Source organism: Periplaneta americana, chromosome 9 (assembly GCF_040183065.1).
Source record: "Periplaneta americana isolate PAMFEO1 chromosome 9, P.americana_PAMFEO1_priV1, whole genome shotgun sequence".
Lineage (NCBI taxonomy): Eukaryota > Metazoa > Arthropoda > Insecta > Blattodea > Blattidae > Periplaneta > Periplaneta americana.
The window spans coordinates 95,682,895-95,697,260 of NC_091125.1; the positions used below are offsets into that span (position 1 = coordinate 95,682,895).

Sequence of the window (14,366 nt, forward strand, 5' to 3'; positions counted from 1 at the left end):
TGTCTTTGGGCAAGTTGATTGGATCTAACTGAAAGCATGGCAAGCAGTAGACTACTGAGAGAAGAGCAAATATTTAAAATTGAAAGTAACTGAAATTTTAGCACAGTAAGTAGCTACTTATTGTAGCTTCGAGTCTAAAAAGGATAATTTGTTGCCAGGTGTCAATCAAGAACTTCCATTGCAAAAACGTATCATTATTTGCATTCTTCAATGGAACTTCAGAACCTTAGCTATTGTATTACTTGTAGAATCCATGTTGCTATGATTATCTATATTGCATGTGGAACAACTCTATACCCTCTTGGTACTTTATAGCATTTTCTGCAAAATTCATTTGTTTTCGTGCAAGAAGTAGGTAGTTTTCTTATGGTGTTTACTGGAAACCATGGATTAATGCCTTCTTCTATGTTGGGGCTGTGAAGTTTGTCAGTAAAAATGTACCAAGTTTCATTCTAAAGTATTTAAAAATTATTTCAATAAGTTATGTGTGAGTTTCTTTTGTTGTTTAGGAGGATCTAATGATGTATGGGTGTAGGAATAACACTTTGTAATTCTGGTTGCACTACATTAAGAATAAGAACCAGTAAAATTTATGCTGATGCTTACGTTAATAATTCACTAGGGAACAAATAAAAACTTTTTTTCTGCGGTATAAATATAAACGTGCCACTTTTACTAATTTTGGTGCGCTGAACTCAAAAATGCATTTTGTTTTGCCATACCACGTCAGGTTTCTTGGCAATTTAGCAAAACGTTATTTTGCCACAAAATAAAATAAGTTACTGCATGCTCATCGAAATCATATAATTATTTTATGTATCTGATTTATTAACACGTCCATCTATTTTTTTCTAAGTTGTATAACAATAAAAGAAACAGTTGAGAATTCACAGAAACATTAGGCCTATATAAAAGAAATAAATAAGAAGCTAGTATAATTGTAATTAAATTTGTTGGTTGGTTATACAATTTTATTAAAGAATTTATTATTTCGGTTTGTTTATTATAAATATTTTTGTGAATTATAATTTCTATATTATTAATTATTACGTCTGTGTTAATAATCAGTATATATTACTAAACTAAATTATAAGAGCAGAAAGCTTACCTTCAGAATGTATGTTAGACGTTCTCTTTTCCATTTTTCTCTTTCCAAGGAATCTTAGTGTGTGTGTGTGTGAAGTCCTCGAGTATTCTCTGGAATAGTCATCACGTGCAATACTCCAACAGTAATCGGCCATCATATTTACATCCCACCTGGTAGCATCGCTTACCTCTTTTAGATCCTGGTGGAACCTTTTACCTTGCTCTTCGCTGAGGGCTCCCTAAATTCACAGGAGAGTAATCTATATGAACCATTAGAAAGTGAAGCTTTAGGTTCACGTTACAACAGAGCACTTTGAACTTGTTCAACATGTTTCCTACAATTTCTTTGTACCGTGGATCCTTCACGTTACCATACCAAGAAATTTCTTAACAACTTCTTTGAATGCGTTCAATGCAATTTCTTCTATTTCGTTTATTGGGTCCTCTTCTATTCCTGGCTTTTGTAAATGATCTGCCAGTTAACATATTGTCCAGGGTTCGCTTATTCGCAGATGATTGTGTCGTATACAGGGAAATAAAAAGTTATGAAGATACTACTCTTCTTCAGAATGACCTCAATAGAATAAATGATTGGGCAATAGCCAACAAAATGAAATAATCGCATCGTATACGTTTGGGGATGAAACCATTCCGGAAGTTAACAAATGTAAATACCTAGGAATAACATTTAGCAGCGATCTCGGTTGGGGAGAACACGTTACTGACACAGCGGAAAAAGCATGGAGAGCGTTACACTTCGTGATGAGGGTATAAGAAAAGGTTCTGATAAATCAAAAGAGATTGTATATTGTAGCAGCAGGCCGGAACATTCTGGCCGTGTCGGAGAGTTCGCGCACGTCTGGGGAGAAAGGTGCGCAGGGAGAGGAGACGCGAGCTCTGGTGGACGCTGGGCGCGGCGAGGGGAAAGAAGCTACGGCCCGGCGCAGAGTGGAGGGGACGGACGTAAGGGAAACATCTGGAGTCCGATTGTTTGGGAGGCCCAGAAAGTTCGCAAGCCACGCAAACAGATTGTTGTAGATACTACGCGACGCAGTACATTCGAGAACGTGTGATCTAATAAATAAAAAGGGCGAGTGAGCCGCGAAGAAGTGTCAGTTTAGTTTAGTTTGTCAGCCAGTCAGCTGCGAGGGAGCTAGTTAGCGGAGACGTACCAGTGGATCTGAGTTCGAAGTGCAGCAAACTTGAGTAACTGTGGCAGCGTCCAGACGAAGGCAACGCGTCCGGAAGTCTTGGGTTCGAAGTGCAGTGAACTGTCTCTGGAAGTCTCGGGTTCGAAGTGCAGTGAACTGTACCTGGAAGGCCTGGGGTTCGATGTACTGTGAACTTGACTGAGTGAGCTAGAAGAACTAGCCAAGGCAAACGAACTGAGAACTGACAGTTTCGTTTTGTAAATAGTGCTTTGTTAACAGTAGTTGAAATTAGAAGTACTGTGTTGCTGTGTTGAGTGGAATATGCATTGTTGACGGGTGTGTGGTTCAAAGCTAGGAATAAAAACCACATTATTGTTGTTAAATAAAAGATACAATATAAATCACTAGTTCGTCCAGTAATGGAATATGGTGCTGCATGTTGGGATCCTTACAGATTAGAACATATTAAGACACTGGAAAAGATTCAAAAACGGGCTCTCAAGTGTTGTCGTAATAATTCATCATTAAAATGGAACACACTCACGGACAGGAGACCGCAAATTCGATTATGCGCAATGTTCAAAACATACAGAGATGAGCCTGCCTGGAGAGAAATAAAAAATAGGTTGCAGCCGCCAAATTACTCTTTAAGGAACGACCACTCACATAAATTGAGGGAAAGAAGACAGAGGACGGACACTGGAAAGTTTTCTTTTGTCAATCGTACTATCAGGGACTGGAATGCCTTACCTGCAGACTTACTAAAGGCTTGTTTACTTAAAGCTCTTTGAATCCTTAGTAAGTGTGCAGCTGAGAAGTAGACTTTCAAAATGCAGTTCTTCTACATGTTTTCTTTTAAAAAAAATCTGTATGGAAAATGAACAAATGTCCAAATCAACTTCGTACTATATAACTGGAAAGTATTGCATTTTGACGTGGAAATCATATGTATAATACTGAGTCCTACTTACTTGCAAATGGCTTTTAGAGCACCCTGAGGTCGTCCTCACATAAGTCTGCCATTGGTTCCAATCCTGAACAAGATTAATCCAGTCCCTACCATCATATCCCATCTCCCTCAAATCCATTTTAATATTATCCTCCCATCTACGTCTCTCGACCTCCCTAAAGATCTTTTTACCTCAGTTCTCCCAACTAACACTCTATACACATTTCTGGATTCACCTATACAAGCTAAATGCCCTGCCCATCTCAAATGTCTGGATTTAATGTTCCTAATTATATTAGGCGAAAAATACAATGTGTGCAATTCTGCATTGTGTATCTTTTTCCATTCTCCTGTAACTTCATCCCTCTTAGCCCCAAATATTTTCCTAAGCAATTTATTCTCGAACATTCTTAATGTCTGTTCCTTTCAAACTGAGAGTCAAGTTTACCTGCAATATGCGGAACTCGAATCACGTTAAGTGAAGTGGGTAGGCATTAGATACGTACATATGTGTACGTACATAAATACATACATATTTGAAAATTTCACAGTAGGATTTGTATTATATTATGTATATTATACAAGCGACCAGCCTCATGGTCTAGTGGTCAGAGCTTCTGGCTATAGTTCATGAGGTCCCGGGTTCGATTCCCGGTTAGAGTACAGGAATTTTTCCTTAAAGGGGATGGTCTGGAATTTAGGTTAAGTTTAGATTTAAGACCTCTCCTGGCACCACATTATCATAATCATCCTATCACATCATCGGGGTAATGTAACTCCACCTTCCAGGCGCCCCAACCTCAGAAGTGGGTTACAACTAAGCCACGGCCAGGAGAGAAGACCAGAAATGTCGAAAGACAACCTGGTGGCATTGGATTAAAAAAAAAAAAAAAAAAAAACTAAAGGCTTTACCAATAACGAAAAATGTATTTAAAAATAGGCTTAAGGACTTTACTAATAGACGGTAGTATATTATACACACTATTTAAAAGATGTAATTGATATTTTGTTACTGAAGTGTTGTATCAGTGAAGAAGTGTGTTATGTCAATGAAGTGTGAAGTGTGTTGTGTCAGTGAAGCGTGTGGTATAAGTGAAGTGTTTGTCAGTGAAGCTTTATAGTTTATAGTGGCAATGGCAGTATTTGAAGTGTTAGTGAGATCAGGATAAAATCAGTGAAATGTGTCGTAGTTCCAGTGAAATGAGTGATTTGTCAGCAAAATGAGTGTGGTGCTGAAAGGTACTTGTACAGGTATGAACATATCATACTCGTGGATTTTAGTTCGAACTTAGGGTTAAGATACAAATTAGATATACTTTAAATGTTATTTTAAGTGATCATTCTTCATTTAACTTAGGATGCTCCCTGTTATTGTTATTATTATTATTAATATTATTAATTGTCATTATTGAGTGTAATTAGTTACCGGTACATTTCCACCGGGTATATAACCATTTGCAGTGTGAATAAATACATACATTGTACTGGTGAAATTGTGGTCCATCACCAGCTTTCGGATTTGTGGGCCATCAAATATTCCCTCCCTGATTTTAGCGTGCGACAATGAAGAAAACTTCGTACATAAGTATTAGAAGCAAGGAAGATATTTGTCTAGTGCCTTAACAAATTGCTTCGTAACTCCCAGTTTTGTATGTAATGGATGGAGTATAATTTTCTTACGAGCAACAAGACTTAAATTGTTAATATTTTTGTCTCCTAGCATTAGTTGCTTTCTTTCAGGCCAGTATACAATATTCCAATGTTTGTCCCTGGCCCTGCTGTTCCACTCGCACAGGAAGCATGGAAATTTAGTGTATGCTCCCTGTTGTCTCAATAGTAAACCAACAACCTTCAGGTCACTGCATATTTGGCACTCATATTCATGATATTTAATTTTTTCAAGAACCAACCTTAATGTTTCTTATGCTTCCAATAGGACTGCAGAATGTGCAAGTGATGGACGCTAATTTATTGCCGTTATGAAGCAATACTGCCTTAAGGCTTCTTTTCGAAGAATTATAAAAAGCCTCTAACTTTTGGGCCCATCCCATATACCTCCTCTCCCAACTGTTTTAGTAGATTTCTCACATCTGTACAATATGTGAGTAGTATTTCTGGAAAAGTTTTTCACGATTCCTGTACTACGAAAATGTAACTACAGGTGCCAGCATGTTTTTTTCATGCAGCCTAGAGCCTAGTAATTCACTTTACTTTTTGGTGAGTCCTATTTCCCTTACCAAATCATTCAGCTCGGGTTGAGTAAATTTTTTCTGTGAATTGTCAAATTCGTCTGGATCAGAAAACATCTCAGTACCGGTATCTGCATTCGGGGAACTGATTTCAGAGTCACTGTCACCCAAGTTTGCTCGCGGTGTGGTACAGGTAACTTGGGCACATGAGGAACAGGCCTCAAAGCTGATTGAAGATTTGGATACTTAATCGATTTTTTGTTTTTCTTGTTGTAACCAGTAACATTACACATACAAAAATAACAGTCATTATAGTGATTCCTCTGCTCACTCCACACCATTGATATAGCAAATGGCATTGCTTTCCGTTTTCCTGCATACCAGTAACGCAATCCTTCTACATAACTGTTACACGCACTATGAAGTGCAAATGATTTATCCATATCACCAACTTTTACTTTGAAGTACGCAAAATATACCTTCTTTACAAACGAATCTATTTTACGTACTTTTCCATCGAACATATAACATCCACAAATATAGCAAAACTTCTGAAGATTTTGTACATTGTCTCCTATGCAATTCTGATGTACTTGCCATATTCAGTTTTTAAAATCACGCTTTTGCACTATGATTCTAGGGACACCACTGTAAAAAAATTCACATGTGTTCACAAAAGAAAGCCAACTGCTTAACTGACAAGATTTAAGAACTGTATATTAGGATTTTCTGTAAAGAACAACTTCCTGGTAAAGTGAGAAAGGGGATGGGGTGATAGGGCATGGGATGATGAAACATCATTCTGAGATAATTAGAACAAAAATATTAATTGTGGATATTTAGAGGGGGCACCTCGGCTTAACATATAGTGAATACTGTGTGGCGATACATAACGAAAAAATGAAACTGCGACAAAACTAGACGTGATACATAAAAAAACGAAATTATTTTCGAACTCAGGGCATCAGTTTTCATACTAATAACCAACTTTCTTTTTTACCGCAAAACAGTTGTTCCCTAATGTAATTAATAGACTGAACAGTTAAATAACTTAAAGCCATAAGTTCAAAAATAGCTTGATAATGGTGAAATTTTTAATGGTCTGAGTGGATCAATAAGTCATCCTATCACAAAAAGAAAGAGATTCTTGAATTTTTAAGCATAATGCCTCTTCACTCCTATAAACTTCATAATATTTTACAATATTTTAAGCTGTCCAACTACCATTTGTCTATGCCAGCTACTCATCATTATTGCTCTTAAAAGTTCGTCGCAAGTGACTTCAAATTTGAACACTCCATAGGCACTCGTATTTGCAATAATCTCCAATAAAGCTAATCCTAGTTTCCTCATAAGTGGTGTCATGTTGGTATCATTTGTGAGGTTCAGACCTGTCTTCGGACAGTTGACTAAACAAAGTTAATAGTACTTGCCACCATTTTCAGCTTAAAAAGTCCACCATCACCAAACAAAAGAATTTTCAATTCATTCATGACCACTTAGGACAATTAGCTGCTCACTATATGCTACTGCTGAATGATATAATACACAAGATACCCACCAGCCGGTGGGTAGCTTCCAGCTGTTGTATGCGCTCTCATTTTTAGTAGAAAATTGAATGTGTTTCATTCACTCTTGTGTGAATTGCTTGAATGCGTAAAATTGAACCATGTAGATGCACCTTTAGAGGCCTGCAGAATAATCATTCATTCATAGTGTTCTGCCCAAGGGCAGGTCTTTCACTGCAAACCCAGCATTCTCCAGTCTTTCCTATTTCCTGCCTTCCTTTTAGTCTCCGCATATGATCCATAATATCTTAATTTCTTCTATTATATGATATCTTCTTCTGGCCCGAACTCTTCTTCCATTCACAATTTCTTCCAGTGCATCTTTCAGTAGTCAGTAGCCAGTGACCCAGCCAATTCCTTTTTACCTTCCTTATCAGCTTCACCCACTCTTTCCAACATAGCTTCGTTTCTTATTGTCTGTCCATTTCACACGTTTTTCAAGTGCTTCTCTTCACTTCGTTGTACATAATGTCCATGTTTCTGCCTCCATACAATGCTACACTCCACACAAAGCACTTCACTAGTTCTTTTTCCAAGAATAATGATATGAGATACAAATCCGATACTATTTAGAATGCTTCTGTGTATCAATAATGTGAACTAGAGAGCCAATTCACTTTAGTCAGTTATCGAACACCAAATGAATTTATTACACTAGTTATATTCTGCGTCCATAAACATTATATGCCATTTCTCTGGGTCATCTGTGATGAATACCACATATATGCCATTTCTCTGGGTCATCTGTGATGAATACCACATTCGATACATTCATATTGCAGGAAAAAACTGGGATTTTTCAACATTTCACAACTCAAAAAGGCTGATTGATTCACGAGATCGCGTTATTATATGCTTTGAAGTGGGCAGCTTCATATCTGACAAATCTTATAAACGAGAATGAAGAATGAAATAATATACTGTATATGAAGAAGTCTCTTCAAAGATACACATGTTGCAGATGAAATAAGAGAGTTGGAAGTCTCAGCAGTTTGTGACACTATAAAATCATGATGAAACTAGATGTATGAATGATGATATGTTTTATAGTGTTTCCTCTAATTTCTTTTGTTCTTTTGTCATATTTTTCTGCCTTTTGTACAGATTTACAAGCCAATACGGTTGTAGGGCAGGATATAACTTTGGACTAACACTAGATTATCTCATATTGTGGGCTTGCCTGACCATGTACGTAATCAGCACAACACAGGACCATTAATGATGTCGCAGGATAAGTATAGATCCAGCAACAAAATTTGGGCCACCTGAATTTTCCAAGTTCCAGTTATAATATACTGCGCATGCTCAGTAATTTAGGTGGCCCAAATTTTGTTTCCAAGTCTGTACAAGTTAAGCTCAGTCGGTTAAGGTGCTTGCCTGCCAGTCTGAAGTTGTGCTCGGGGGCTGGTTCGATCCCCGCTTGGACTGATTACCGGGTTGGGTTTTTTCCGAGGTTTCCCCCAACCGTAAGGTGAATGCCAGGTAGTCTATGGCGAATTCTCGGCCTCATCTCGCCAAATACCATCTCGCTAACACCAATCTCGATGCTAAATAACCTAGTAGTTGATACAGTGTCGTTATATAACCAAATAAAATTTTAAAAAATAAATAAATAAAAGTGACAAACATCATTCCTTGATGACGTAGTATTTACCATGCTTGCTACTTGGTTCTGAGGTTCACTGGTTCAACTGGCCAAGGGTGATGGATTTCTAAGCACAATAAAAATTCTTAGCCTCCTTCCTAAGTGAAAGATGGGAGGCCTGGATCATAGATTTTGGTATGAGACGTAAGAAAATTCCGTTTCTTAATGAGAGGGCTCGAAATAAAATTTACCGACCATGTCAAAATTCAGTTTTGGAGATCATACTATGGGTGACCTAAATGTGCATGTTAATCCACTTTTCACCTGTAATCCATTCATTCAAGATCCATATTCCACGTCTTATATTATTTCGTAGACTACATATGCAGATCATAACAAACAGTTGCTATAGTATATGTAAAATATCTACTGTACTCTTAATGCAATATAATTTTATTGTAACACAGGAACACAAAATGTATAGAAGAAACTTCATTTTCCTTGTACAATCACTGCGAAATTTATGCTTGTGTTCCAAACACAAAAAATTAATTAGAAAGTCCCACTTTTCAATTTCCATTTCTTCTGCACACAACATTGCATCGTAACAGCTGCTTTCAATATGGGATATAGTATGCACAATTAATTGTAGGAGGAAGACAGAGAAGTGACCATATCATCAATACTTAACCTACGTAAGTCTGTGGTAAAAACAATTTTTTTGTCAGGTTTAGAGCCCCTTCAGATGAGGCCACTTTTAGAAGTGCTGCCACTTGTGAATAATGGATATAAATTAAGGCCTTCAGACACAGCCACAGAATAGTGGTGCTGCAGATACTCTGAGTGGTTGGTCTTGCGGTTGGTGGCAGCCACTAAAAGTGATGCCTTCTGTTGCAATACATGGAATTAAATTGTAGGTTTCAAGCAGAACCAAGGCCAGTCCACTATTGGATCACCAATTCCTTACACTACCATGACAGTATACAGCCTATTGTGCCACGTTCTTTTTTTCGAATTTCATTGGTAATTCCTACTAGAAGCTCTTGAAATTATTTCTTATACGTGCAAAAAACAAACAAACAAAAAATTTATATCGTCCTGATATAAATCATCGAAGTATGAAATAGTCCTCAATTCTGTCTTTACGAAATCAAACGATGGACTCAAATTATTCTTCTATTCTTTCGCCGCATGAGCAAAGTTTCCAAAAGTATATCTCCCTCTATGACAATGTTCACTGGAAGACTGAAAAATTCTCTACAAAAATGCAGTATACAGTAAAATACCAGTATAACGAAAACATAGGGACCTCTGAAATTACTTCGTTATAGTAAAATTTCCTTATATCGAAATGCGTTTAAAGAAAAGAACAAAATTCAAGTTTTATGAAGCATTCTGTTGGAGGTGCCAGGATGTTTGGGAGGCCATGTTGTGAGGTTAGTGAGCTGTGATTGGATGCACCATGTTGCGAGATTAATTTGTAGGAGGAAACTAAATTGGGAGAACAAAGGAACAACTGGATGAAAAAATTAACATAAAATTCAGAGGCTTCTGCACATAGTAAACACTATATAGTAGCTAGATATTTAATGACCACGACACGTGGTCACTATGCAATTGCAGTATTATTATAATATGAAATATGTTCCTACTTGCTAACAAATTATACTCCATATTTAAAATATTTTTCGTTAAAAAAGTAGATATTTTTTTTTTGGCAAGGGAGTGACATTTTTATTTCCTTATACTGATTTTTTCGTAAAAACGAAATCCGTTAAATTGAATTATTTTAACATTAAATTATATGAGAAGAAGGCAGGGACAGAAAATAATTTCATAATACTGGCGTCTGTTATAATTATATTTTACTGCATTAAGCAGTGCTTCAAATGTGCATTCGCAGCATCACTAACGAATCACTAGTGGCACTGCTAAGTAGCCTTGTCTGAAGGGGCCCTTATCTGCCATTTTCCTCCAGGGATGAGATGAAACAGTCAGTCTTCAAATGTAGCAGGGCCATCACTGGGAGTCACTCGACGAACTGCTGCTAGAGTCTGTGGACATCACTTCAACGTCGTCATTGTCCTTGTTGTGATTTCGTGTGTCCATGGAGACACTGCCCTGACCACTTACTGCCATATGGATCTCTCCTGCCGGGTGCCAGGTGAATTGGTTTTGTGATGGAAGCTCTGCAACACAAATTTCAATTCAAAAATACATTTGTAATATCAAAGTATATATATTCATGTAGTATTGTTAGTGAACAAAAGTGACCCTTCCATGCATATACACAGGGAGATTCAACAAAGCTGTTTCAACTCTTCAAAGCAATGCTCCAACAAGCAGGTTATGGAGAGTGCTTGTTATCAATGGTCTGACAATTCTCAAACTATTAATGTAAAACTTTATTTATTATAAACAATTAAAACGTCATATACCCACTCAAATTAAGAAAGAAGAGGCTGAAACTGTCTGCCTTCTTATTCCAAACATTTGTGTACTTACATACTCATGGAGATGATACTCATGCACGCCATTTAAAATCACTCACAGAATCGAAACCTGATTATAGGATCACCAGATATTAGTTTTTGCATCACTGTGAATATGTAAGGCTTTAACTTAAATGGCTTTGTAGCATTTCACACAGGTTTGTATGACAGATTTATTTCCTACGAAAGTAAAATATTTTAAGGACATTTGCCAAATTATGTTCAATGTCATCCAAATTTTCCTTGGTGAAGACATATGCCTTCTTCTGCATTTATAAAAAAACTTCCTGTTCCTCAGAATTTATTCATAAGGTCAATGTGAAGGAATTTTTTCGAACTTCACAACCCATACTTAGAGAGAAAGATTTGATTAAATCATCAGCCCTCCAGTGAGGGTGACCACAAGGATCCAGAATACAGAACAGTTATGTTTTTTAAGTTGATTAATTTAAAGAATACTAAATTTTGGATATGGGACTCGCTTGATGCCAAAATGTCATATTGACAAAATTACCTTTCTTGAAAATATAAATTATATTGAATGATATGAAAAGAGTCCCTAAGAATTTGTAATAAGGTGTTTTGTATTTGAAAGACTTGGAATTTTAATTTCACTAATAGTTGCTAGGTAGACTATAGAAGGGAACCTCTCGCTCCAAATAACATACCTCTGACGACCCACTGATTAACAGGTATGTTATATTTAGAAGAGAGGAAAGGTAGGCATGGTTCATATATTTCTTCTTTTTTTTTGTTGACCTCGTCTGCTTGTGAGAAGTTTCTCTCAAAGCAGATGGTTGAATCTAATATCATTGTCTTATTGATGGCTATGATGTTAAAATCACCATAAATAAATACCCACTGTTCAATACTATATACCTGTGTGATATTTTAAGCTATATAAATTACTAACATGAATATATGCGTATAACACCTAATCAAGAATTTGTTTCAACGAAGATTAAGGTAAGCTGAGATGCAAAGATAGAAATGTTTACTTACCAATAACATATGTATTTGTAACCAATGCAAGGAATCATTGCTTCTGAAAGTCAAATAGCTGCTCTGTGGTGAAGAAGTGCCGTAATTCATTCACTCAGTATAAATACACCTATTTTGCTCTCCATCCCGAATCTGAAGAACTGTGTAAGAACTGATAGTAAAGATGAACCAAAGTTGCTTGAAATACCTGAACCTGGTGGGTGGCCTGTCCGATGGAGGTCTGACAGATTGTTTGGATGCTGCAGGAGATGCCCGTTGATTGGTAGGTCACTTTGTCGGCCCAGATATCCCAGACGCATCTCAATATCTGTTGGATAGGGTCGGCGGGGATCACCCTGCTGCCAAGTGAGTGGTGCACACACTGCATTTGATGCACTGATCCTGTGTGCGAACTTGATCAGATCTTCTGAAGGCACTGGGCGTTTGTTGGCACGTGCAATAGACTGCAGCTTCTGTTTGGCTTGGTAGATGGCAGTTGCCTGCAACAAAGCAACTTAATTTAGTTTTAGACTAATGTAAGCCTATATCTACGTCAGGCTCTTAGGTTTTGTACATCACTGGATACCTAATACTATTGACTAAGCTCCATATATTTCGAAAGTTTTAACTACCTCGTAGGAGCCTTCAGAACCTTTATGTCCACGTTGATTTAAGTACAAAAGAACACTTGTTTTCTCTATTCGAACATCATATACCAATGCAATCTTATAGCATTTTATAGTCCTTTAAAATCCGTCGTTCTCGGTCGTGAAACTCAGATTCAACATCTAGCTAGACTGCCAAGGACGACTGTCCAAAAGAGGACATTAAGCTGTTACAGAGCTGTCCTCAGAACATAATCCTACAGAAACCCCACTCGTAGTGCCGATACTCACCAAGATTTGCTCAGCTTCCTTGAGCTGACGCTGTAGCTGCTGAATGTACTGGTCCTGACGTTCTACCTCACCCTTCAGTGCTTCCATCTTGTGGTTTATCTTGGCTTGCTCGGTAGCTAGTTTAAGTACCTCTTTCAGTTCATTGTCTTTGGCCACCAGCAATTCCGTAATCAGTAAATGCTCCGAACTCGACAACTTCTGGTGCTTCTGGGCGATTGTGTTCTCAATTAACTCCCTGAAAAATGATCTCTTCAGCATTTCTTACGGTTTTTAATTCAACTTTAGTGTACGGTTTCCTCAATGTCAACAATTTATCTTAAAAAAATTAAAGGAGCACATTAGTTAGTGTTTACCGAAAGCACATCATCACGTTTACGAAAAGAAACTTTCCACTGACAACAATTTATTTTGTGTCCACAAGGGTGAAGAGAGGAAGAAAACAGCAAACTTAAGTTTAGCGATAATAATACATTGATGGAATAACAGGTCTGCCAATTTGCCGCTGTTCGTATATGGAGGTCTGTCCAAACTGAGTACCTTCAGGAAACTAGCGCTGAGGTAGTTCAGATGAAAATCTGTTTAATTTATAAGGGATTTTTTTTTTTGTGGAGATGCAGTTGATCGTATACACAAAGCATGACAAAAGCTTAAACTAACCAAACCTGACCTGTCATATGCAAGGTAAGCTATATAAGCAGAGTACGACGGGAACTACCTAAGCGCAAAAACAAGTAGAGTGCCAGTCATTTGTGACACGAGATATTCTTGGATATGAACAATACATAACTGAATTTCGTTTAATAGCACATTGATGTATCATTTTATAACCATGTACTTATCAGTAATGATTTTATAAGAAGGGACATAAACAAATTCTCATGTTTCTATTTCAAATATTCCAATCCTTCTGAATTAGTAATCAATTTAAATTTTCCTCTGGAGACGGTTAGACGTAGATTGAGGTCTGAAATGCATGTCATTTGTATACTGCCACCAAAACAGAATAATTTTCCAGCAACAACACGCTAAAAAATAACCGAAGTACACCTACATTGTTTCTTTGACCTATAGCATATTATGTCAAATTACACATTCATTAATGTAATAGGAAGGCCTAATGTCATTCGTCTGATTATTTTGAAACACCGGTACTAATTATATAGAAACAAATGTAGTGCGATTTTAATACTTACTTCGAAATTAATTCTATATCATCAATCAAAGCAAGTAATCTTTCACCAGTGCTTACACTATTTGACGCCATAATTAAATATTTACGGACAACAGTTTTTTTTTTTTTTTTTTTTTTTACAAAGTCAACTGTCAGTTTGCATGATGAAAGAAATTTCTCTACAAGCTGTCTTGTCACGATAAATGTTGCACATTGTGCGCTTTTCTTCCTATTACAAAGATCAAACGGGGAACAGACTGAAGCCGCACCCGAACCAGGGCCCAGCAAAGACGTTTTA

At 37.1% G+C, this 14,366-nt stretch overlaps 1 protein-coding gene across 1 annotated transcript; it reads right to left on the bottom strand.

Annotated features, from left to right (window-relative positions):
• Positions 1–8,963: 8,963 nt before the first annotated feature.
• Positions 8,964–14,339, bottom strand: MED4 (mediator complex subunit 4). The gene is made up of 4 exons (XM_069835411.1): positions 14,091–14,339; positions 12,898–13,132; positions 12,210–12,501; positions 8,964–10,717 (listed from the first exon to the last, which is right to left on the bottom strand). The coding sequence occupies exons 1-4, from the start codon at positions 14,159–14,161 to the stop codon at positions 10,548–10,550; spliced, it is 768 nt and encodes a 255-aa protein (XP_069691512.1). The 5' UTR covers positions 14,162–14,339; the 3' UTR covers positions 8,964–10,547.
• Between the last annotated feature and the right edge of the window lie 27 nt (positions 14,340–14,366).

What these genes read in the sequence shown, in the direction of transcription:
- MED4 (XM_069835411.1), bottom strand. Translation starts at nt 14,161, where the DNA reads ATGGCGTCAAATAGTGTAAGCACTGGTGAAAGATTACTTGCTTTGATT. An exon ending in GATATAGAATTAATTTCGAA is followed by an intron (nt 13,133 to 14,090) that starts GTAAGTATTAAA and finishes ATCATTTTTCAG; the next exon opens with GGAGTTAATTGAGAACACAA. An exon ending in AGGCCACCCACCAGGTTCAG is followed by an intron (nt 10,718 to 12,209) that starts GTATTTCAAGCA and finishes TTTGTGTTGCAG; the next exon opens with AGCTTCCATCACAAAACCAA.